This window comes from Patella vulgata, chromosome 2, assembly GCF_932274485.2.
Source record: "Patella vulgata chromosome 2, xgPatVulg1.2, whole genome shotgun sequence".
Lineage (NCBI taxonomy): Eukaryota > Metazoa > Mollusca > Gastropoda > Patellidae > Patella > Patella vulgata.
The window spans coordinates 11,676,806-11,704,537 of NC_065880.2; the positions used below are offsets into that span (position 1 = coordinate 11,676,806).

The following is a 27,732-nucleotide window of genomic DNA, read 5'->3' on the forward strand; positions in this document are numbered from 1 at the left end:
TTACATCCCATCCGAACGACTAGACAGCTGTCCTTGTCAGGCACACCATTCCTGCACATCAATGCCATGGGAGAACCACACTGGAAAATCTGGATGAACTTTCTTGGCCAATGCAGGGATCGAACAACCAACCACCAGCAGATTGCCCACTTAGCCACCGTGGCCCCGCACACCACAAAAAAAAGCAAAAAAAAAACAACAAAAAATTGTTTGGAGTGATTAATATGATTAATATGATAGAAACACAAACACTAATATATATAATATCAATCATTTATACTTCATATAAGTGAATCTAGAAAGTACATTTTAAATTACACATTCTTGCAATATTCTTTCTATTACAGTAAATCTACAAAAATTTAAGTGTGTTTTTAAATATAGATAAATAAACAAACATTATTACCAAAAGTTAGGCCCCACATCAAAATATTAAATCAAAAATTTAATTGTGTTTTTAAATAAAGGTTAAATAAACTGACTATATTATTATCAAAAGTTACTTGAATATATTAAATCAATTTCATCCAGATTATTTATTTATTTATTTGATCCTTATAACTTTTCATAAAAACTAGAAATTTGTTGTGTATCTTGAATCCTTGATCCAAAATCTTTGAAAGATGATGTTACTGTATTAGTTTGTATAATACAAAAGAATAATTTTCTAAGAGATCTTCTAGTCAGTAGCACTGATCAAAACAACTGTTTCAATTAACAAAAAAAAGTAGTAAGATTTATATTTAAAGTAATAAGAGCAAACCCTATTACTGGGTTGTGACAAAATCACATCCTTGTTGAGATAACCCATAAAATACCTTAAACAGGATCTTTCTAACAAACAATAATAATAAGTGTAGAAATACAAGTGGATATATTGTGCAGTTGTGAAGAATGTTATATTGTAAACACAACTATTTACTGGCTTCAATGAATACAAAGAAAGGTTCATGTACTTCTGGCGTATTTCGCGGAACATAACTGATTTGAAATTAGAGATTAAACGATTGAATGCAAATCAGTTTATATACATTCATAATACATTATTATATTCTAGGAAAGTAGGAAAGAATTTCCAAGTACCATTAGCTTATAAATATAAAATAAAACCATCCGGATGTACTAGGTTATAAATATAGCTTAGGTATATATCTTAATGACAACCAATTATTATTTACTTAAATATACATTATGCAAGAGATAAATCTGAATATTGCTGGTCTTCCTTTGGGCCTGAAATGTTATCTAAATTATTAATTAGACATTAATTAACTTATCCAGACCATAACCAACTCTCGATGGCATCGCTACTCTGCGATATTTACTGGATTAGAACCCGGTCTGCTGCTTCTGATTAAATAAAAAAATAGATAATCGAGACTATGTTTTTTATCGTACCGACTTTAATAATGATGATCTGATGATCGAGGCTAGGCCCCAAGTTCAAACGCTAAATACTCGATTCAGAAGAGATCAATTTGACTGAAATTTTCAGCAAATTCCCATTACATTATCTAGTTTTTAACTCTTATAGTGAGAACTGCCAGTTCTTTATCTAATCTCCCATAATGTATGTTTAATATTTGATTAATGTTAATAAGTAAATTAGACTATCAGTATATTCATGTTCAAACTATTCACACAGGATTAATATATTAAAACTAACTAAACATTAAACATGTTAAAGCAATATTTACACAATAAGCATACATAGTATGATACAGTTATAATATTATATAATCTTTTAAATTATATATATATTATATATACACTTGGCCAGACTTTTAAAAATTCTGTGTTTGCAGTAATCAGGACTACTGATTCATCTCTAAAAACAATATGATACAAAGACCTTCAAATTTCAACTGAGAATCACAGAAGAAATGAAATGGGGTTTAATGTCCTACTGTTCTGCTCCCATACTGGGCTAATGAAGACGTGAATCACAGAAGGAAAAAAAACTAGGATAAATTACTCAATTAGTCATGGATTGGTAACTTAGAATGGCTTGTCCTATTTGAATTGGGAGAGAGAGAGAAATGGGGTTTAACATCCACTCGACTAGGTCATTTCGGGACTAACATATGGTTTAATTCTATTTCAATAATTCGCTTGTGCGTAGGGGTCTTTAGCAGTGGGAGAAAACCGGATGACTCTACTTCTTGTCACGTACAACCGGGGATTCGAAACCACACCAGTTGCCTCAATGACAGGTCTTATGATACAGCACGCACATGCTAACCATTCGGCCATCCAACCCCCCATTTGAATTGGGTCAATAATAAAATTGTTGAATTCATTGTGTTCATTTTATTATTTTCAGGGATAACAATGTGTACTTGGAGAGGTAAAGTTTTATTATTTCTATAGTTGATAAAGCCCAGGAAAGCCCAGGGTAAGATATAACCAACAGTGTGTTCCACTATAGCATTGTGCTTGATCCATTGCTATAAATCAAAGTAACACATGACACAATTATATGGAATACATGTTACTTAAAAGTTTACTTCTGGCTCACACTACATGAAGATCTAACCAGTTATAGTGAAAGATCACATCAGTGGTCATGCAAGCGGCTTTTGACCCTATGACCCAAGAACTCGTTTCATTGGCTAATCTCTCACATCATCCAGAATGCTGGTTTTATAAAAACTCTTCCAGATCCTAGTGTAGTGTTTTAATCAGCTTGATTAAGGCAATAATTAGAGTAATTTGTCAAATGGTCTAATTTACAGCAAACAAACAATTTTCAAAATCTGGCTTAACCAGAGATCAATCAAGGCCTTGACTAAACTATACATGTCTCATTACAACATGTTATAGTTTTTCATATCAATTGATGTGTCTAATTTTGAATTTGAATACAAATTCTTGCAAACAATTCAAATCTTTACAAAACAGTTAAAAGGAATATTTTGATGAAAAAAAATACAGAATGTTTTCAACGTCATTCTATGGAATCCATTTAACACAAATAAATATCCTATAAACCAGTGTTGGTCAAAAACACAATTTACACCACTGTACTCCAAATGTTCAACAATTGGCTATTTTCCAGCTTGTTACTGTCAACCAACTGTTTAAAACAAAGTTCAATCAATTTACCAATCTTGATTCCAGAGAAAACTTTACCCTCGCCAGCCATTAATCAGCATGAAATCAGTTCCTAAGCTCCGCCTCCAGTGGTTGGCAGGATTTGTTAGAATGAAATGCTGCCGATTTCTAGGAATTGATTCATTGCATGACTTACGGGAACTATTTTTAGTGCACAATCTGAGTGATTCAGCCAAATACATAAAATTTCTGAAGAAACGCAAGACTGAGTCGCCATCTTGGGCGGAAGGATACATCACATGACATTCAAAATTGCCGATGTATGGCTGGCGAGTTTTACCAGAGATAAAGAGTGAACTTATCTCTAGGATCGATATTGTTAATTTACATCCCATGCATTACAAAATTATAATTTGTACAGAATTTAAAAACTTTAGGTATATTTATATAAATATATGATACCTGTTACTGGGTGATTTAGTATACAAAAATATCATGTTATATACACTCCTTATGTAAACAAAAACAATATGGCCTCAAATCGAGGTACTGATAAACGTCACCGTACTGATGACAAAACATCAAGTCAACGGTCAATGTACGTGTGTCGTTGATTAATTAGATCAGTTAACACACGTCATTACCACAAGGAATAGTGGGAAAGGTCCAAACACAGTGATCCCTTTCAACTTAGTTCTTAATTGATTGTGTGTGGTGCAGTCCCCCTGCACTTAATATTATAATATATGTACATATTCAACAACTTAGATATTTAAAAATGATTTTTAAATATCTGTTAATGTCGACTCTTTCCACCGGCATCATCGTTTGATCCAGCAGCTACACAGATCTACTACTCTTACTCCTATTCAACAACTTCAGATTAAAGGACAACATTGGTGTCAGTCATTATCACATATGTGATAGAAATCATTAAACACGTTCCAAATATAATTTTAACACAGAGACCATTACTACGATAGATGCGTAATCAAAGTTTCTACAAAAGAAGTGACGAACACAAAAGGAAAACAAGAGTTATCCTTCTATATAACTGACTGAAGTGACGAGTGATAACAGATACACAAGCGAATTTCTGCTCACTAACCATTCCTTCGAAGACCAAAAGTTGTTATGTTAGACTGTGGGAGGATATCTGACAATTCAAAAAGTAATTGAATGTCACTAGATAAGAGAACACAAGAAAAATAGAAATAGTCTGTGCATTCACTTGTTTTATTAGTGAGCAGAAATTCGCTTGTGTATCTGTTATCACTCGTCACTTCAGTCAGTTATATAGAAGGATAACTTGTGTTTTCCTTTTGCGTTCGTCATTTCCGTTTGTTGAAACTTTGATTACGCATCTAAACCAGTTCTATCACATATGTGATAATAACTGACACCAATACTGTCCTTTAAATACATAATGTTTTGTAATCTACACAGTAGTAAAATTCCAATAACTCATGCATAATGTCATCTTACCAAATTAATCGAAATTTTAAAAGCATCTCTTGATAATATTACTGACAACATCCTGTTGAATGATATGTCAGTAAAATTATAAACAAAATTTTATAACAAAATACCTAATCTAGTGTACAATCTATACACTGCATTTCACTCAAAATAATTCTCTCAATTCTAAATTAAAATTTTAAAATAAATCACTATTTTACTTAATAAAATAAAGCTAATATTCATTTGCCACAATTAAGAATGTAAATCATAGCTTCATGCTTCTATAGTTTGTTTTTTTACAAATCACATAATGCTTTAATAGGTTATGATAAAAGAGAAGTTAACACCTGTTGTAAACAGGTGAAGAGCCCTAGGGAAGAATGATCTAAGTCACTTTTTAACAAACCCCAGTTAATGGTGCCATCTGGTCGCAAATTGTATAAGCTTTTTTTGGAACAATCGATTTCAGGTAACAACGATTGGAGTCACATCGAACCAAGGCCATTCTGAAATGGCCTCCTGGACAAATACAAGTCAATCGTATTTATTTGACCCTAATTTGGCTGAAAAGTGCAAGTCAGTTGTTGTACTGGTAATTATATTATGATTCGTATTAAACATCATTTTGAAGTTGTAATTAAACCCACTTGTTCTGTTCGCGTCAAGCATTCTCGTCCAAAAGTCTGTTTTGCCTTTTATGCGAAAAGACAAAAATGTGACTTAGATCGTTCTTCCCCTGGACTCTTCAGGTACTTCTACAGGTATATCACCTGTCTGTATAACTAATGAATTACAATGATATTGACCAGCTGAGAAATTTACTTGGTCGACAGGCGTTAAATAACTAACTACATGTACACTGTATAAAGTTATTGAATGCTAGGTTTCCACTATCACGATTCGTACTACAATTGAAATCGTGGTTTTAATCGTGGTGATCCTATCAGATCTTATCATATACTGAGGTAAGTCGCAGCAGTCATGTTGATCATATCGAAACATATCCTAAAATAACAGATCGTGGACAATCCTATCGTAACACATCGCACGACAGTGGGAACCTGGCCTTACTGAAGGTCAACTATGTATTTGACTAACACATTTGGATTGGTTTCATTGGGATGTGCATTCATAGCTGCCTTTACCTTTTTCTCATCAAATAAACTTTGTAGATGATAGAATATTGAATATCTTGAATCAGTAGGTTTAATATCTGCAGTGGCAGGTATGGGATTTGATGGCTGATTGGGAGGTTGCAGAGATGCTTGATAGCTGCCAACGTACTGTGGAATCAGTTGTTGTTGAGGCATTACTTGATTTGGTGACCAAACAGGCTGCATTTGTCCCATTGGTACAGGAGAATTTATACAATTATAAGGAATTGAGGACCATTCTGCATGTGTATACTGGCCTGGGTGCTGTTGTTGTTGTGTATACTGGCCTGGGTGCTGGTGTTGCTGTGTATATTGGCCTGGGTGCTGTTGTTGCTGTGTATACTGGCCTGGGTTCGGGTGTTGCTGTGTATATTGGCCTGGGTGCTGATGTTGCTGTGTATATTGAGGTGGGTGCTGTTGTTGCTGTTGTGTATATTGGGCCAGGTGCTGTTGTTGCTGCGTATATTGGGCTGGGTGTTGTTGTGTATATTGGGTTGGTGTATAATATTGGTTTAATGAGTAGGGTAGTTCACTGGTTTGTCTGTTAAACTGAACATGTTGTTGTGGTAATGATGAACCATGTATTGATGTAGAACGGTTTATAGATACTGGTGGGTTACTACCATGCGTTCTATACATCATACTTGAAGCACCACGACTTGATAAACTGTCTCCTTTCCCTCTACTGCTCAGCTGTGGATCTGATGTACTGTTTTGTCGCATCATGATATTACCAGCACCTTGTCCTGCTGCTGCTGGTTGCTGTACATGTTCAGGACAACTGTGTTTCATAGTCAGGGCTAGATGTTCGGCTTGAGTCAACTGGTTACCTGTCCATCGGTTGGCCAAATGACTAAAAGGATAACTTTTGCACTGATCTTCATAATTACTCATCACCGGATCTTGTCTCATTACTGAGGCAGGGCCGGAGTAACATGTGCCAAACTCACTCGGTGGCATGCCTGATCCAGGATAGCCATATTGAGAAATGTGTATTTGTTCTTGGCTAAGTCTTGAATGATCTTCAGTATTTCTCGGCCATTGAGTGCTTGATACTGGAGAATCAAAAAATTTTGTTGGTCTGTCTTGTGCGTCATCCGACAGTTTTTTAGCCAGTATAAGATGATCAGGTAGAGGTTGTTCAGTGTTATTATTATTGGCCTGTGTTAACGTTGGAGGTGGTAAGGTGGCTGTTACCGATTCTAACTCACGTACATAACCACCCTCACTCCCAATACAAATATTGTCATTATAAGTTTGTGGTGGTGCTGGTTGAACAGCTACTTTAGGTACAGGACTTGCATCCCTCGATTTACGTTCCGCACTTTCTAACATTCCACGATGGTAATTAAGTATATGATTGATATTAGTTTCTGCCGCAATAGAACCTGGCTGTGTATATGTTTGATTCTCCTCAATTCCTGGATTTGGTAATGAGACTTTCCTTTCAATACTGGCATGTTCTTCTGGAAACATAGACTGTGTTCTCCTTAAACTCTGTTTCTTTCGTATAATTTCCTTCTTTTTCTTCTCTGAAAAACATAAAAAAATTTCCTAGTCTGTGTTGAAAAACGTTAACCATACAAATATGCATGGTTGGAGAATTCATTCAAATAAAATCAATGTAGTACAGACAAATAAAATGAAATTTTAAACAATAAAAAACGAAACAAAATAGGATCTGTGTTTTAATCAGATTGGGAACTATGTTATTAATGTGAAGCATTTACTGTAGTCAGACAATTGTAGTCCATCAGTAATTAGAACAACAAGCGGTTGCCAGGCAAGATACACCCACATTTTGCAAGAGATGGACAGAGAACAAGCTCAAAAAAAGAAGTGATTTTTCGTAAAATCAAGGGCCGAAATCTTAGGATGAAAAACCTATATTTCAAGTTTCGTTGAAATCGGATAAAAATTGTTACCTCTAGAGTGTTCACAAACAATTGTGGACAGACGGATGGATGGGGGCGACGACAATATACGTCCACGTGAAAATGTGGGCGTATAAAAATATTGACTCATGAATGTCAGAGTACAATAAAAATTTAATTGAAGGAGTTATTTTGTTTCAAAGTCTTGACAATCAAATAGCATATTGCTATTTAGCCTCAGAACAAATTCTCATCACCAATCTCAGTCAAGGTATTATTGATGTTATGAAACAATACACTGAGTTTGATCACTCTCACTCAATTAGAATCAAAGTTATTGTTCTCATTGTGGAACACAAGGAGAGTCGTTGTGTGACAAAGACTTGATTAATAAAAATGAACAGGAATTAAAGAATGTTTACCGGTGTCTGATTGGATCAGAGACCACATCAGATCGTATTAAATCTGTCATTGTTTAATGTGACGTACATGTACCCAACATTTTATAATAATAGCATTACACGTACCTTCCATTTTAACAGCTCTATCTTTCAGTTTCTGACTACTTTGTTCCGACAGCAGCTCTGTCACAGATCTATGTGGCCGATTTCCTCTTTCTGGATGTGAAAAGCGACATTTGTTGCCATAAGTACACTTTTTGCCATAAGGACAGGGTTGAGAAGGTTCACTCACAATTGGTGTAATTCTTAGAAAGTTGTCTAAAGTAGGTCCATGTTTACCCAACGGATCTTCTGGTGGCATAAATCTAAAAATAAGCATTTAAATGAAATGAAATGAAATGAAATGGGGTTTAACGTCCTACTGTTCTGCTCCTATACTGGGCTAATGAAGACGGGCATACGCCATACAGTGTGCTATGAGGGAAATTTTGACCAGGCAGCGGCACCATCGCCTACTCTTATATCGAATTCCAACTGCCAAGGGATCTTTTACGTGCATTCCAATGTTTACACGGGACCTCGGTTTTTCGTCTCATCCGAAGGACTAGACAGCTGTCCTTGTCAGGCCCTCCGTTCTGCATCACTGACAAGGGGGAACCACGCTAGAAAATCGGGATGAACTTTCTCGGAGCATTTAAATATGCATTAACAGACAACTTTCTGCTGACAGCTTGCAGCTACCATGTATACTATATATAGAATCAATTTGTACAACCTTTGAAGAGACCGGACTTCAAATGCCACACTGGCAGAATTATAATTTGAAAGGGCCGATTTACTAAGAGCATGAGAGAAAGGGAAACATGCTTTAATGTCGTCCGGTTTCCTCCCACTGCTAAAGACCCCTACGTGCAAGCGAATTATGTAAATAAAATTAAACCATATGTTAGTCCCGAAATGACCTAGTTTGTGTCGAGAGGACGTTAAACCCCATTTCTCTCTCTCTCTCTTTAATGTCCACTTAACACAAACTAGGTCATTTTGGGACTAACATATGGTTAAATTTTATTTCAATAATTCACTTGCGTGTAGGGGCCTTTAGCAGTGGGAGGAAACCAGAGGACCCGGAAAATCTATGAGGTTGGACAGGCGACCATACTCTTTGTCACGTATAACCGGGGATATCGAAAAACCATGGCAGTTGACTCAATGACAGACCTTATGATACAACGCACATGCACTAACCATTCGGTCATCCAACCCCCCGTGCAACATTTGAAGAGACTCGACTTCAAATGCCACACTGGCAGAATCGTAATTTGAAAGGGCTGATTTACTAAGAGCATGAAGATGGAAGCCATATTGAAAAGTCTGGTAGTAATAATGGAGTCCCGAACACAATCTTTGGTAGTAATGATGGCATCATGAACACATTTTTTTAATTAAGGATAACACTTAGCACTTTAAGTAGGCTTTATCATTTTCTGTCTTTAGTTCATCCAGGTTCATCTTGAGACAAATACACAATCTCCTTTCAAATCATGGAAGTCGGGTGTTCGATCGCTGCATTGGCTGAGAAAGTTCATCCAGATTTTCGGGTGTAGTTCCCCCTTGTCAGTGATGCAGGACAGAGGGTCTGACAAGGACAGCTGTCTAGTCGTTCGGATGGAACGAATAACCAAGGTCCCATGTACACATTGGCGTGCACGTAAAAGATCCCTTGACAGTTGGAATTAGATATAAGAGTAGCAATAGTGCCGCTGTCCGGGCAAAATTTGCCTCATAGCACCCTTTATGGGGTATGCCTGTCTTGATTAGTCCAGTTCAGAGCAGAATAGTAGGACCTTAAACCCCATTTCATTTCATTTTCACTTCATTTCACCTGTAAAATCATGTACCCAATATGCTCAATTTTTCTGCTCATTTCTCTAATCCAAGTGGTAATTTTCCAACTAATTTATAGGATAATTGGGTTAGGCCACAGTTCTGGTAGACAATATTGTGTCCTGCAGATAGTTGTGCTGTTACTAATGTACTCAGTTTAAAATCTACAAAACAATGCTTTTTATACGCCCACATAGAAATGTCGTCGTATATTTTCGTTGCCCCCATCCATCTTTTCGTCCGTCGGTCTGGCGTCCACATCCAAATGAGGCTAAAGTTAATATCCGATTGACTTTAAATTTATACATAGTGTTTAAGGTCATGAGCTGAAGAATCCTATTGATTTTCAGCGATTTCCGATAATTACTGCCAGAGTTATGGCCCTTGATCACTTTGAAAAATCTTGAGGACGATCTAGAGGCTGATGTTAATATCCGATTGATTTCAGATTGATACACAGTGTTTAAGGTCGTGAGACATAGAAGCCCATTGATTTCAATGATTTGTGATAATTACTACCAGAGTTATGGCCCTTGATCACTTTGAAAAATCTTGTGGACACTCGGGAGGCTGAAGTTAATATCTGATTGACTTAAAATTTATACACAGTGTTTAAGGTCATTAAACGAAGAATCCTATTGATTTTCAGCGATTTCCGATATTTACTGCCAGAGTAATGGCCCTTGATCACTTTGAAATATCTTGTTGACGCTCTAGAAGCTAAAGTTAATATCTGATTGACTTTAAGTTTATACACAGTGTTTAAGGTCGTGAGACGAAGAAGCCCAGTGATTTTCAACAATTTCCGATGATTACTGCTACAGTTATGGCCCTTGATCACTTTGAAAAATTATATGGATGCTCTAGAGACCAAAGTTATGATCCGATTGACTTTAGATTGATAAACAGAGTTTAGGTTTTGAGACGAACAAGTATATTGATTTTCAATGAATTTTGATAACTTGAACAGCTAAATCCATGATATTAAATGTTTCGTATACTAAACGTTAGCATGGGGCAGAACTAAAAGCCAAACAATTTCTAATGACTTTCTGATAATTACCTAATGAGTTGTTACTCTTAATCAGAATAGAAAAATATGCGACAACTCTTGTTGACTGTTTGGACGACTTAGCTGCTGTGGGCGTATGTTTCGTTGCCTGGCAACCTATCTTTTATTTATTGAGTACATTATTAACTGCACAACTATCTGCAGCTTGTAACCAGTACACAATACTTTGTTCTGACAGCAGCCCTGTGACAGATCTACGTGGCCGATTTCCTCTTTCTGGATGCGAAATGCGACATTTGTTACCATAACCTTACCCAAATATTTAATGTTGATATACTTACTGATCATCCACGAAGACATATTGTAGAAGCTGCTCCTCTGCCACTTTTTTATACTGAGGTTTCTCATTATATAAATCGCGATAATTATCATTAGAAACTACAATGCCATTATTAGAATGGGCTACATCGAGAATATATCTATCATCATAACATACAATTCGTCTTCCAGCTACTCGTCTCGATGGTGTAAACACTAAAACTCTCTCTTTTTCTAACTGCTTCATTATTTCCTGATCTATTTAAACGAGAAAGAAATAAATTTACTACAATGTATGTGTAACATTTCAGGCCTAAAGAAAGACCTGCAATAGGCAGATTTAGCTCTTGCATAATGTATGTTTAATAGTTTATATAACATTTCAGGCCTAAAGAAAGACCTGCAATAGGCAGATTTAGCTCTTGCATAATGTATGTTTCAACTTGACCACTCCAAAAATTAGGATTTTCTAATCCGGTTTTCTAAGGAGCTATACTCCCACAGATTTTCTAAGAATCTACACATACATGCATGTGCATGTACATGTAACATACACCCACAGCAGCAACTTGATCTCAACAATCATTAAAGGCTCAATACCACTCTTGTTGTAAATGAATAATATGCCCCAATCTTTATTCCGGTCAACAAATTGTACTATTTTAGAATATTTGAATTAATTGATGATACAAATTTCATCTTAACACACCTTATTTAAAAATTTTGAAAAATTCAACATAATGGTTTGCAACGTCTAACGTAAACCTTTTCAAATGAAACTTCGATTTACAAAATATTTTCGAACCCTCTGGACAAGTAAAATAGGATGTAATGGATAATTTACACAACAGGTAGGACACTTAAACATCTAGTACTTAGATAGAGATATTATTCATTTTCTGGAGCTTTCAAGCCAGCAAGAGTGTTATTGTCCCTTTAAAAGTTATTGCATTTAAATTTGTATTACTTTTTAGGTGTATACAGTAAGCAAGCCCCCTTTCTGAAAATAAACATTATGTAAGCTTAATTATTCAGTAATCTGATCATGGTTTTGTGATACCCATGACTTTGTTTTTAACCACTCCTACTACAGGGGTCATTGTATCACGTTCATTATGATTTGGATCTCATCAAAGTTTATGTTATTCAAATAGTTTTGGATCCTCCTCTCTTTATCATTATTTGGAATCACATTACAATGTCTGCATGAATGACTGCATGCCAACAATTGGTCTACTACTGTGCGCTTTGAATGTGACTAGGCGTGGGTGACAATAATATACATGTACACCCAAATTCACTTTGAATGTGACCAGTTGTGGGTGACAATAATAATATACAAGTACATCCAATGAAATGATATGGGGTTTAACGTCCTACTGTTCTGCTCCTATACTAGGCTAATGAAGAAGGGCATACGCCATACAGTGTGCGATGAGGGAAATTTGCCTGGGCAGCGGCACTATCGCCTACTCTTATATCGAATTCCAACTGCCAAGGGATCTTTTACGTGCATTCCAATGTTCACACGGGACCTCAGTTTTTTGTCTCATCTGATGGACTAGACAGCTGTCCTTGTCAGGCCCTCCGTTCTGCATCATTGACAATGAGAAACCACGTCGGAAAATCGCGATGAACTTTCTCGGCCAATGCAGGGATCGAACACCCGACCTCCAGGCTAGCAAGCCAGCGCCTTACCCACCTAGCCACCGTGGCTCCCACAAGTACATGTACATTCAAATTAAATTTTAGTTTACCTTTAATTTGAGCATCAGGTCTCGAAGACTCTTTCCGCCATTGTGGAACAAAGACTGTAATCTTTTTGTGACCCCTCGCTCTAAAATACTCTACTGCCAGTTGAATACCTCGACAAGAAAACACCTCTTTATTACCATGACTGTAAATGTGAATAATAGTCAATTAAAATTTTGATAATTGGCGTTTTCCTAGGCCGATTTTGATCATGTTAATTGGCGCCAAAAATCCAGAATAAACAGGATTATTTTTTACTTTTGTCACTGATGGAATATGGTTGAACTTAGATTTCATCAGGAAATAGTATATCTTCCAATCTGATTAATATACAGATCTATATTTCGTTCCGTTTTTTTTTTTTATACTTTCGATTGCCTACACTACATGAAGATCTGATCAGTTGTAGTAAAAGGTTGTGTCAAAGGTTGTACGAATGGCTTTTAAGTCAGACATTGAATAATCAATCAGCGTTGACGTTTCTAGTGGTTTACCCACAGTTCTGTGCATTGTATGCCAAGAAGTTGCCGTAACAAATGGTTTCATTGGCTAATCCAGAACGCCATCCAAAACGCCGGTAATATAACAACTCTTCCAGATCCTAGTGTAGTAAAGACAAAAAAAAATGAAATTTTGAACTATTAAAAACTAAACGAAATAGGATGTAATTTAATCAGATTGTATGTCTCGAGTCAACTTGTAAACAACTTCAGTCCTAGAAAAGTCACACACCCTTGGTTAAAAATACTTTTCACAAAATTGTGCACAAATAAAGGTCTAAAATAACCCCTGATCTATGTTATTACATGTATACATTCATTATCAGACTTGGTGGTTATCTGAATTTAATAAATCCTAAACCAATAACCAATCTGATTAAAACACAGATCCTATTTCGTTTCGTTTTTATAGTTCAAAATTTCATTTTTACATGTCTTAAAGGGACAATAACACTCTTGCTGGCTTGACAGCTCCAGAAAATAAATAATAGCCTTATTCTAAGTATTAGATGTGTTAGTGTCCTACCTGTTGTGTAAATTATCCATTAAATCCTATTTTACTTGTCCAGAGGGTTCGAAAATATTTTTAAATCCAAGTCACATTTGAAAAGCTTTACGTTAGGCCTTTCAAATCATTTAGTTGAATTTTTCCAATTTTTTAAATTAGGTGTGTTAAGATGAATTTGTATCATCAATTAATTGGAATATTGTAAAATAGTACAATTTGTTGACCAGAATAAAGATTGGTACATATTATTCAGTTACAACAAGGGTGGTATTGAGCCTTTACAACACTAGGATCTGGGTAGTTGTTATTTAACTCGTGTTCTGAATGGTGTCAGGGAGCTTTAGGCGTGTTTTGCAAGGAACTGTGGGTAATCCACTAGTAACATCAATGCTGATTGGTTAATCAAATATCTGACGTCATAGGGTGAAAAGTCGGTCTTTTGACCCCTGACATGACCTATCGCTAAAACTTGACAGATCTTCATGTAGTGTAGGCCATCAAGGTATAAAAAAAAGTTGGTAAGACGCTAGCTCGCTAGCCTGGAGGTCGGGTGTTTGATCCCTGCATTGGCCGAGAAAGTTCATCCAGATTTTCCGGCGTGGTTCTCCCTTGTCAGTGATGCAGGACGGAGGGGCTGACAAGGAAAGCTGTCTAGTCGTTCGGATGGGACGAAAAATCGAGGTCCCGTGTACACATTGGCGTGCACGTAAAAGATCCCTTGGCAGTTGGAATTCAATATAAGAGTAGGCCGTAGTGCCGCTGTCCGGGCAAAAATTTCCCTCATAGCACACTGTATGGCGTATGCCCGTCTTCATTAGCCCAGGTTAGGAGCAGAACAGTAGGACGTTAAACTCCATTTCATTTCATTTATAACTGACTTATTTTGAGATAATCTATTTACAGGTACAATGTAGATTATAAGGGTATCATCAAAGGTGAAATTATCATTCATAATAAATAAACCACTCGACACAAACTAGGTCATTTCAGGACTAACACATGGTTCAATTTTATTTCAATAATTCACTTGCGCGTAGAAGTCTTAAGCAGTGGGAGGAAACCTGAGGACCCGGAGAAAACCCACGTACAATCGGGGAATTGAAACCACACCAGTTGACAGATCTTATGATACAGCGCCCACAATCTAACCATTCAGCCAACAGGCAATCTCCCTGTATTAGATAGTGTAGCATCCTAGCAAAAGAAACATTCAAACATAATCAGGGCTGCCGACAACCAGTATCGCAGCGCAATTTGCGATACATATTTTGTCCGATGCTAATCAAAAATTAAAATTTAACGTTTCTGATTCGCAGTAACTGCGAATCAATAACATGCCTGTCATTTTGGATATTGACACAAAGATTTATCCACATTTCTCAACACTCTCAACGCGTATAAAATATCAAATAAATTTTATAAACAAAACGGAATTCTCCGTGTTACATTTTCTTCTCGAACTACCCAGACTCAATTCATGATACTATATAATACAGGGACATAACTCTATGAATCGGGACTATTAAACCGGAAATAGGGAATCAAGTAGTACCACTCACGTTGCGAGACATGTCAATTTCGAGTAATTATATCAGTATTCAATTTGAAAAAAAATAAATTCAGTGTATCCCCCACGTATTGTAAATAAAATATAAAAAATAAATACGTGTAAACGTATTGTAAAGTGAGAAATCAAAGTAAGAATTCCCGTACACTATAATTGTTTATATCGCGTGCGTCTAGTTAATCGAGATTATTCGTAAAATACCGCGTGCTTCCGATTGAACAAAAATAATAACACACGATAAAAAGCAGACGAAATTGTTTTCTAACGAAGAAATAAGAAGCCACTGCCAAGAATTGACTTCAGACATAAGGCCTAACAAAAGTCTACATTCATTCAGAAATGTTCACAGCTAGCTGTAGAAGTGCTAACATTCTAAAAAAATCTTAAGAATGAAATCTAATCATTTGCTATCAATTAAAATTAAAATAATCTTGTTATTTAGGTGTTTTATGTTGATTTGAAACTGAAAAACTGCTAATCAATTTTTAAATTTGCTAATCAAATTTGGCAAAATTGGACTTTTTGATTAGCAGTGCTGCTAATCATCTGTGAAAAATTACCGACAGCCCTGAACATAATAAAAGCTTTATGTATTGGACATAATGTACAGTACAGCTACTTGAAAAGATGATTTCTCACTTTGTTCAAGAGACTCGTACTGTATGTACATGAATAAGGCATTTGTATTAGAAAATATCTGAATAACAAATTTAAAGGGTTGTATTATGTTTGAAAATCTATTTTTGGTGTATACAAGAAATATAACGTAAGACTTCCTGGTATAAATATGAAAATAAAGGGGATTTACTGTCCTGATTTTCTACAATAGCAGAGCGTATAAAGATGGGTAGCTGTAGCTTGATGGTTTAACGCTTGTCGCGTGCATTGTGCACGTTAGACTAGAAGGTGACATAGTCTTGATTCCCCGCTTGTAGATGACAAGGAGTAGGGTCACCTGTCCAAACTCGTGGGTTTTCTCCAGCTCCTTTGGTTTCCTCCCACTGCTGAAGACCAATTAAAGTGGACATAACCCCCCATTTCTCTTTCCTCTGTGAGAGAGAGGTACATATACATGTAAAGTAATTCTTAATTTCTAATAAAGTCAGTATTTTATTGCCTGAAGTATTATTAAGCAAAATTAAACTATATGAGCACCAAAAAAGATACACTATTGCCCTTAATGTCCAAAAGATCACTTGTTCGTAATGTGCTGCATTGGCTGTGAAAGTTCATCCAGATTTTATGGCGTGGTTGCCCCTTGTCAGTGATGTAGGACAGAGGGCCTGACAAGGACAGCTATCTAGTCATTTTGATGGGACAAAAAAAACTAGGTCCTGTGTACATATTGGCAAGGCATGTAAAAGATCCCTTGACAGTTGGAATTTTATATAAGGGTAGGCCGCAGTGCTGCTGTCCAGGCAAAATTTCCCTCATAGCAGAAAAGCAGGACGTTAAACCCCATTTCATTTCATTTGCTGTAATGAATGTCCTAATTATCGTCAGTAAGGAGAAAAGAGAGAGAGAGAGAGAAAGAGAGAGAGAAATGGGGTTTAACCTCCACTCGACACAAACTAGGTCATTTTGGGACTAACATATGGGTCAATTTTATTTCAATAATTTGTTTGCACATAGGGGTCTTTAGCAGTGGAAGGAAACCCGAGGACCCGGAGAAAACCCACGAGGTTGGACCCTACTCTTTGTCATGTACAACTGGGGAATCGAAACCACGCTAGTTGACTCAATGACCGACTTTATGATACAGCCATCCAATCCCCCCAAGGATAAAAGAACACATTTGCCTTTTAATGTAGTGTAGTTATGTATACACTAAGAGATCTGAACAAGATTTCCTGGTTTAATAAAGCATTTCAGATATTAATCACACATCTAATGATCTTTCTCACGTAGGCCCCTATACACTGTATATACATGTACGTACATGCAGCTGTACACATCTACATGTAAATCATTTTCACTCAAAATTATACTAAATAGAAAGATATAAAATCTAAAAATCAATGGTTTATTACTGTTCAAAGTATGATATTATGGATGACTCTACTAAAAAAAATGTTTATTATTAGTAGGTGTGTCAATCTGATTAACATACAGATCTATATTTCATTTTGTTTTTTTATTCTTTCGATGGCCTACACTACACGAAGATCTGACCAGATGTATTGGAAGGTCACGTCAGGTGTCATACGAGTGTCTTTTGACCTTATGTCGTCAGACATTGATTAATCAATCAGCTTTGACGTTTCTAGTGGTTTACACAAAGTTCCGCGCACCTCACGCACGCCAAAACCTTGCCTTAACAGACTATTTCATTGGCTAATTAATACCTCAAATCATCCAGAACACGGGTTTCAAGCATTTATTTTTTGTGAAAGAAATTAGTGCTAAATACACAAGATTAAACGATACCCAGGTTACAGTGTGTTGTTTTAATCACATTGTAGGTGTGTATACATCTAAATATATGTATGTCTCATTGAATTGTATAAATATTCACTAACAAGCTACATGTACATGTCTATTTTGCCACTTCTCATAGAGCCAGTAACAAGTGACTAAGCATTTTATTTTGTCAATTGTCATACTTTTCACAAGAGCAGTTAAGTGTATTGTACTTGTCAATGCTTATTTATACATGTAGCTGTCATAATTTATCATTTTTTTTTAGGTCCAAAAATATTCAACAAAGACAACCTTTCAATTGATGTCATGAATGGGACAGGTAGAAGAAGTCAACAGTGAGGCTGATGTCCCGCTGTGTAATCCCAAAATAAACAGATGATACTTATACTGTATGTATTTTTTAGTCAATATTGTCTGCGATATCACCTCGGTGGAAGCGGACGTAAAATACAACTAACTCATCATCAATTTAGTCAATTGCACATGTAGGCCTACATTTATCTTTTGAAAAGTATTGAGCAATCAAACTGATCATTGAATTTAGCCAAAACATTCATCTAACTCTATAGTAAGTTTCATCACTTTCCATAAGTTAGAATCAAAGTCATCTTGTCCAAAAGCATTGAACAATGAAATTGCTTAGCTCTGCTTAGCTTTAGCGACAAACATTAATCATTGAACCTTGTCAAGACATTCATCTAATGACTACATGTATGTACATCAAGTATAAACATTCTACATGTACCTCAATTAAATGCAGAGTTGTTATATTCCAAAGTCTTGACCAATCAAATTGCCTATCATATCCCCAAAAATGTGACGGACAAAGGGCTGGACCCATTTTAATAGTCACCTGCACATTTTTTTTTTACCGGTAATACAATTTAGTTACATGTACTAAGAGCCCTACCACAACAATGAGTTTGTCAACCTGTTTCACAGAGATATTCTAATATCTCTGTAACAGATGACTGTTTCGACACGTGATGTCACATCACACGGCATCAATCATTGGCTCAATAGCACGTGCATTGTTTACATAAGACGTTACTGATTCAGGCTAAATGGTGAATTTTACTTATTTTAATATCCATTTACACTAAATAGGAAATGATTTTTACCTACAAATAATTCAAACGTCTTTATTTATTTTTCTAATAAATGAAAAAAATGTTTTAGAATTTAATTTGACGGAAGAAAAAAGTTAATATTTGGGACTCATTGATGTCATCAGTGTGTGAGTTTGTGTGTGTGGACTAAATAATATTAAATAGAAATTTAAATGCTATCAAATTTTCATTTACAGCGATAACAAATCTGTAATAGAGGCAATATAAATTGACTATATAATCCGAGAATATTTTACTGACATGGATGTTTATTATTCATTCAGTCGGACAATATTTACAAAACATGTACATGCTACTGCAAATATTATACCAGTATACTAAAATATGTTTCCAGGTAGACCAGACAAATAAATAATGAAATATGAACCATATCCAGTTCTAACATTGGTGAAATGAAATGAAATATCCTACTGTTCTGATATAAAAGATGAAATGAAATGGGGTTTAACATCCTACTGTTCTGCTCCTATACTGGGCTAATGAAGACGGGCATATGTCATACAGTGTGCTATGAGGGAAATTTTGCCTGGGCAGCGGCACTATCGCCTACTCTTATATCGAATTTCAACTGCCAAGGGATCTTTAACATGCATTCCAATGTATACACGGGACCTCTGTTTTTCGTCTCATCCGAAGGACTAGACAGCTGTCCTTGTCAGGCCCTCCGTCCTGCATCACTGACAAGGGGGAACCACGCCGGAAAATCTGGATGAACTTTCTCTGCCAATGCAGGGATCGAGCACCCGACCTCAAGGCTAGGGATGGTCCTACTGTTCTGATATAACATTGGTGAATGCAGCTGAAAATGTTTTAATGTAAATAGTGGGGGGGGGAGAGAGAGAGAAATTGGTTTTAACGTTCACTCGACACAAACTAGGTCATTTCAGGACTAACATATGGTTCAATTTTATTTCAATAATTTGCATGTGCGTAGGGGTCTTTAGCAGTGGGAGGAAACCGGAGGATCTGGAGAAAACCCATGAAGTTGGATAGGCAACCCTAACCGGGGAAAACCACGCCGCATGTGCTAACCATTCAGCCATCCAACTCCCTAAATATCAATACAGTTATTAACAAAACGAAATCTATCCCTTGTTTTCCTTGAACTTTTAAAGGACAATATTGGTGTCAGCAATTATTACATATGTGATAGAACTGGTTAAATAAATTCCAAATATAATTTTAACACTGAGATCATTGCTACGGGAGATGTGTAAAAAATACTTGAATAAATGGGAAGTGACGACGAACACGAGTTATTCTTCTATATAACTGATTGAATAAACAAGCGAGAACAGACACACGATCGAATTTCATTTCACTGATAATTCCGTTGAAGATGAAAAGTTATTATACGTGTATGAGACAGTGAGAGAGTATCTCACAATTCAAAACTAGAATTGGCTGTCACTGGATAATGGAAATCAAGAAAAAAAGAAAAATCATGTGCAGTCCCCCGTTTTTATTCATTCTGTTCTTAATAAAAACATGGTAATGCACAGACTCGTGTTTGTCGTCACTTCCCGTTTATTCACCTGTTACACATCACCGTAGCAATGATCTCCGTGTTGAAATTATATTTGGGATGTATTTAACCAGTTCTATCACATATGTGATAATGATTGACACCAATTTTGTCCTTTAAGGAAAAATAATAAGGAAAACCATCCAAAGTGTTTTACTTACCTCATAGCTACATTACTTCCATCTACAACAATATGTCGTAAATTATCCACATCATCAGCATCGCATGTATCAATCTTGGAATTATTTATCAAATCCCCTCCGCCAGAACTATTGTCATTATTAGACTTCAACAAAAATTCACTTCCACTGACATCCGGACTCAGAGCACCTTGTTTGATTAATTCAGTCAACAGAGTGTTTGGATCTACATTAGCAGCAGTCACGCCAAGTTTCTTTAACACTGCTACAATCTGATATTCAGAATATCCTAATTTTAGTGCCTTTTCTATTTGAGTGGAATTTTCAGGGTCAGAGAGTATACGTTCGGATTCCGTTTCCAGACTACTAGAGCTCGAGTTACTCTGTGTCAATGGGTCAGGATAACTATAAGGAACAAAAGCACATGTACTGTCCGTTTCTAAATTTTCCTCAACCTCAGAGCTAGAAGGGTCTCCACCACGAGCACTCAAACTATCTGAAGATTGATGAAGAATTGAAGTCACAGAATTATTGTTATCTGTAATTCTCAAGTCCGAATTCATTTTACGGGATGTTTCCACCAAGTCATCTCCTCGTACATCAAGATTAAAGGTAGTTTCACTGAATGAAAATTTATGCGCCATAGTTTTAATGAGATCCCTGGCTTTAATAACATTTCTTGTACATCCTTTAATACAGATTTCTTCTGTGTCCTTGCAGTTTGTCAAAACTATTTGTGTTAATATTTCAATATTATCATATTCATTTAGCACCATATTGAATTCTTGCTGGTTCAACTTCAACTTTTCTTTAACAAAATCATCACCTGTTTCTAAGGCGGCCTGTAAATATGTCTGAAAAATATAGATATAGGTAACAATTAATTCATATCATATTTATATTATTCGCAGCAGTGTGTCCTTACCTATTTTTAAGAGTCAACTTTTAACTAGCTCCTGTTGTCTATTGTTACATATATTTTAGATCAAATTTATTTTATATTTCATATTTAAGTGATCTTAACTTTTGTTATTTCTATTTCTTTGTATTTCATCATATCTTTGTGTGTATCACATTGTAAAGCGTATCTGAACACTGTTGTGGAAGTAGCGCTATAGAAATGTATGTATAATAATAATAATAACAAGCCAACAGTGAGGCTGATGTCCCCCGCTGAAATCCCACAATAAATAGATGTCACATATTAATTAACCTCACATTTATTTTTTGCAAAAGTATCGAGTAATCAAACTATACACTCATTTTCATCACTCTCTATCAGATAGAATCACGATTATCTTGTCTCAAAGCGTCGACCCAATGAAATTGATAGGCTCTGCTTAGCTCCAGCTCGAAATGTTAATCAATGAACTCTGTCAAGACATTCACCTAATGAACATCTTACATGAAGTTTAAACATTCTACATCAAAGGCGGGGGACAATAATATATGAAATGTACATAAATACTATTTATAACTCCTTGCACAATATACACAAGAGAGCTGTCATCCTTTCAATATACACAATAATCTTATGCAAGGTAAAAGTATTTGTTATGCTTATATATAAATGTACAAATCAATACAATTTACAACGAAGTGTAGACTTTTGGATTTTCCTTACCAACACCTATAAATAGGGTGTGTTTCTGTTCATTAATTATAAAGTACTGGAATAAAATTCTTCGGTTTGTCACCCACACCTCATAGCTGTTACGTATTATACAATACAGGCTTGATAACCTTAATAGTAACGTCACGCCCCTGCCTCCCTTGTAGATTGCACATCAGACATGCCCATCTCAACATTCTCCTGTATGAAAGAAGCCCAGTAATAAACACCTGATCTGATCAGCAATTGTCTACACAGTCATCATTATTTAAAACAATACCCTATTCATGTTCAGAGAGAGAGAGAGAGAGAGAATAAGGTCCACTCAACACAAACCAGGTCATTTTAGGAATTTGGGACTAACATATGGTTCAATTTTATTTCAATAATTTGCTTGCAGTGGGAGGAAACTGGAGGATCCAGGGAAAACCCACGAGGTTGGACAGGTTCAATTTTATTTCAATAATTCGCTTGCGCGTAGGGGTCTTTAGCAGTTTGAGGAAACCGGAGGATCAGAGAAGAACCCAAGAGGTTGGACAGACGACCCTACTCCTTGTCAAGTATAACAGGGGAATCGAAACCATGCCTGCTGAACCAATGACAGATCTTATGATAACCATTGGCCCCCATCCCCCCCCCCCCCCCCAATGTTCAGAGAATCATTATCCTTTATAGCATGTGAAATATTACTTCATGGTAAACAAATTTCATAGAAATCCTCACTGGAATATTTCAAGATTATAATGATTTCTTAATTTAGCATAATTCAATTTAGGTAATATGAGCAATACAGTATGTAGTTGACAACGCCCAATAAGTTAGATAGATTTAATTCAGGCATGTTAAGTGAGCCGAGGTGACTGTATAGAAACTGGGTCATATTAGCTGTCTTGTGTATTCTTCCTAAATATAACCACAGAAAACGTTTACATGTAGGTGTTTACTGTTTCATATGCAAATAGACAGAAACAGAGTTTAGAGTCCACTCGACACAAACTAGGTCATTTCAGGACTAACATGGTTCAGTTTTATTCAATAATTCGCTTGCGCGTAGGGGTCTTTAGCAGTAGGATAGAAACCAGAAGCCCCAGAGAAAAACGATAAGGTAGGACAGGCGACCCTACTCCTTGTCACGTACAACCAGGGAATCGAAACCATGCCAGTTGACTCAATGACGGACCTTATGATACAATGTGCGCGCATTATCCATGCGTCCATCACTATGCCGTAATGTAATCAGGTTCAGTGAAAGTGAAATCTATTGCAAAGAATTATATTTATTTGTGGATGTAAGAATGGATTGTGTAATAAATAAAATCTCCTACTCGTCTTTTTTGATATCAAAAAATATCAACAATCGTCTTTAAAGTAAAAAAAAACCCGGCAGAGCCTCGGGTTTTTTACATAATCGGCTGGTGTTGATATTTTTTGATATCAAAAAAGACTTGTAGGAGATTCTCTAGTATTTCATTTATTATCAAAATTTTACTGTTCAGCTCACAAACATGCATCATTCATAGTATAATTATTACTAATGTATTAATGAATCAAGCTTTGTTTCTAACAAGTACAACAAGTCTATGGGTAATCCAGGTAGGGGCTTCCTACTTTCTGTTTTAAAAAGACATAGGCACCTGCGTTGATGTTTCTAGTGGAATACCCACAGTTCCGTGCACTGCACGCCAAGAACTCACTGCAACAGACCATTTTATTGGCTAATCCCTCACATCAACTAAACGCGGATTATATAACAACTCTTTCAGATCCTAGTGTAGTAAAGACAAGAAAAATGAAATTTTGAACTATAAAAGATAAAACGAAAAAGAATCTTGTGTTTTAATCAGACTGACATTTTGTGATGATTTGTATCAGATAATGTCTGTAACAGGTGGGGGGGTTGGATGGCTGAATGGTTAGCGTGCGTGCGCAGGCTGTACATATCATAAAGTCTGTCATTGAGTCAACTGGCGTGGTTTCGAATCCCTTGTTGAACGTGACAAGGAGTAGGGTCGCCTGTTCAATCTCGTGGGTTTTCTCCGGGTCCTCCGGTTTCCTCCCACTGCTAAAGACCCCTATGCGCAAGCGAATTATTGAAATAAAATTAAAAAACATATGTTAGTCCCAAAATGACCTAGTTTGTGTCGAGTAGACGTTAAACCCCATTTCTCTTTCTCTCTCTCTGTAACAGGTGACAATGTCCAGGCTTGTATTTATACACTGTACGGTAATTCGTACTGGACAAACTCTGTGACATGTCTAGACTTGGCTTAGTCATCTGAGCCGTTCACAAGGGTCGTCTTGTCATTAGTTATTCTTCTGTAGGCAATTGGAGAATTTAAAGTACACTAAAACTGATCAAGAATAAGTGAAATGAAATGAGATTTAACGTCTAAACTTTTCTGTACAAATGGAAAAGGCTGAACAAGATTAACAATTATTTAGACAAATATAGAAAAACTACAACAACAAGGCTGAATACTCTTTGAAACGTTGCCTGAACAAATCAGTAGCTGCTTTTCCATAAGTATGTGTCATACTTATAGTTTATTTACAATGTATAAGTTAAAAGATTCAGTGTGAATCTAATATCTATATGTATGTATTATAGTTTATTTACAATGAATAAGTTAAAAGATTCAGTGTGAAGCTAATATCTACTTGTATGTGTGGAGGGAGAAAGAAAGCTCTATTGTTGATCAGACCTTATCTTTAATCGCAATCTGAAACCAGGAAAGGAAAGGAAATTAAGTGGAGTTTAATGTCCTACTGTTCTGTATCGACTGCGCTAATGACGACTGACATACATGTACACCATGAGCGAACTTTAGCTCGGACAGTTACACTACAGTATACTTTTATTTTAAAGCAAAACTGTCATGGATTCTTTTATGTGCATGCCAATGTGCACACAAGACCTTGGTTTTTTGTCCCATCCTAACGACTATACATTGACCCTTGCCAGGCGCTCCATCCTGCACCACTGACAATTCATGATGAACTTTCTCAGCCAACACCCTGGATTAAACACAGAGAGAGAGAGAAATGGGGTTTAACGTCTACTCGACACAAACTAGGTCATTTCGGGACTAACATATGGTTTAATTTTATTTCAATAATTTGGCTGCGCGTAGGGGTCTTTAGCAGTGGGAGGACCGGGAGGACCCGGAGATTAAACACAGAGCATCTAGGTTAGTAAGCCAACGTCTTACTCACTGAGCCACCATGGCTCCCTACCACGAAAGGCGAGTAACTCCTGTGTTTTTCTTGTACCAATGTTTTATAGTATGGTACGGTATCTTTAGATTACATTTATCTTATTCAAACAATTTGTATCTCAGCCTTTCCTCCTCTGTTTAATTCGACAGAGATATCTATTATGTAAGATTTAGATAAAGAGCTGGTCATTTTTGCTATAAATACATGTTGTACATTCAAATGTAGTTCAAAAATAGATAATGAATAGATAAAATGTCATTCAAATTACTTTATTCTAGGCGAATTTATGACTGAAGATGTACGTAGCATAGATCGTTTATTATTGTAGAAACGGTACTTGACAACCAAGACTTTAGCCTCAGTTATCCATTTTATCATTAAATTTTTAAATCTTGAGGGTGTTCAAATTTTAAAGCTCTGCCATCCGTTGGCTACGGAGAGATGATTATGACTTGTCATGTGAGTAAATGTCTAATAGTAAGTGCAAGAGGACTGCACTACACGCAAGACAAAAATCTACAAGATAAACCTGCGGACAAGACAGAAATTAGACATTGCACCAAATAAACAAATATCAAATCAAGTGAATGGATCCGGGGGCCAGCTGTAAGCGTCTACTGCACTGTACAGTCCCGGGCCTGTTATGGTACAGGTTTCACTTAAAGAATATATTCACTAATAATGATTTACAAAAAAAGACATAACAGAAATAATGCGACCAATCTTGACAGTGGTCGTCTCTTCAATGGCGATACTGCCAGTTGACGTCAGGTGTTAGAACTTCAAACAATTTCAACAATAAGGGCAATAATCCAGATTTTTATATAACATCTGAAGCCAAAAGAAAGATCTAATATAATAACCGGTTTAGCACTTACTTACATAATGCATCTTTAATTAAACAAGGATTCTTATACATGTACCATCCTTACATTGTATTACCGCCACTTCAATAACAAAGGATTGTGTTTGAATTTAGGAATATTGTAAATATATTGAGTAGCATATGCACAAACTTCGTGCAAAGTTACATGTACTTGGGGTACATGCTAAATATAGCCTTAGCTAAACACTTTGTTAACCTAAATATACATGTACAATCCTGGGTTTGAAGTCAACTTAGTACTTACATGGCATACTGCACAGATAGATGTATTAAAATCTTATATAATCTTACAAAACTATGATAAGGACTATGAACTTCAAACTTTGTTCAAGTAAAGGTAGTGTTGAAATTTAGATATTCTGCCATTCCAGAACACTCAGAATAACACTGGGTAGTAACTAGTACTACTAGTAGTAGGCTATAGGGCATAAGATCACCTGTCCCTGCATAATGCACAATTATAAAAAGAAAAAAGTATCGGTATTTCAGAAGCAATGTATTTTAGGCTAGATAGTACATCAAATGTCTTTTAAGAAACATACTTGCGCTTTCTTGATGTTTTCCTGTGAATTAGTCGAGGAGGAAAGGTGCACTTTCGCATTGTCATTATCGGGTATTACGTCTAAATCGACCTGGAATAAATGGAGTACTCGCTCTTTGGTTGCTTCGACAATTCCAACCTTGGTTCTATTTACGAAGAAATCATCTTCGGCCATTATATATAACGACGGAAAACGCCATATTCTTATGAAAACTCTCGCAATTGCTGTGATTCCTTTTTACGTTTACTCCGTCTTCTCTTTCCAAGCAGGAAAATATTGCAAATATTTCCCAGAACACAACGCGAACATGTAAACTTCCTGGTTGAAAATCATGTCAACATTGGTGTTTGTGGATCAATGGGTTGGATACGCTTTAGTGAAAAGATTTATAACTGTTTAAAGGAGAGGTACCTGACTGAGTCTTTTTTTTTGAGGGGGGGGGGGACATGTCTACATATTAATTCACCTCGATGCATACACATGGGGAAATAATCAGACTTTTGGATCTTAGTTTTCCAATTATAATATTCACGATATTCTAGCAATGGTCAGATCAAAAATATAGCTTTTTGGATTTATTTGAAAGATTCACTTTTAGGCTATTCCATTTTCACTTTCTAGGCCTATATTCAAATAGTTACAAGATTTCGTTATGAAATTATAAAACGGACAAGTAGGCCTACTATAGTGTCAAACTGGCGCCATTCAATGGTCGAGATCATAGAATATAGAAATCCAGACGGTGGGCGTACACGCCTAATCAAACAACTGAGTT

At 36.1% G+C, this 27,732-nt stretch overlaps 1 protein-coding gene across 2 annotated transcripts; it reads right to left on the reverse strand.

Moving 5' to 3' along the window:
- Positions 1 to 257: 257 nt before the first annotated feature.
- LOC126809711 (uncharacterized) lies at positions 258 to 27,233 on the reverse strand. 2 transcript variants are annotated; one of them, XM_050534449.2, is made up of 6 exons: positions 26,958 to 27,233; positions 20,723 to 21,555; positions 12,916 to 13,055; positions 11,182 to 11,416; positions 8,071 to 8,309; positions 258 to 7,201 (listed from the first exon to the last, which is right to left on the reverse strand). In XM_050534449.2, exons 1-6 carry the CDS (start codon positions 27,129 to 27,131, stop codon positions 5,583 to 5,585), a joined length of 3,240 nt encoding a protein of 1,079 aa, XP_050390406.2. In that variant the 5' UTR covers positions 27,132 to 27,233; the 3' UTR covers positions 258 to 5,582. The 2 variants fall into 2 exon arrangements, with proteins under 2 accessions (XP_050390406.2, XP_050390407.2); XM_050534450.2 differs by lacking the exon at positions 26,958 to 27,233 and adding an exon at positions 22,326 to 22,457.
- Between the last annotated feature and the right edge of the window lie 499 nt (positions 27,234 to 27,732).

What these genes read in the sequence shown, in the direction of transcription:
- LOC126809711 (XM_050534449.2), bottom strand. Translation starts at nt 27,131, where the DNA reads ATGGCCGAAGATGATTTCTTCGTAAATAGAACCAAGGTTGGAATTGTC. An exon ending in ACCTGATGCTCAAATTAAAG is followed by an intron (nt 11,417 to 12,915) that starts GTAAACTAAAAT and finishes TCGTTTAAATAG; the next exon opens with ATCAGGAAATAATGAAGCAG. An exon ending in TATGTCTTCGTGGATGATCA is followed by an intron (nt 8,310 to 11,181) that starts GTAAGTATATCA and finishes GCTTATTTTTAG; the next exon opens with ATTTATGCCACCAGAAGATC.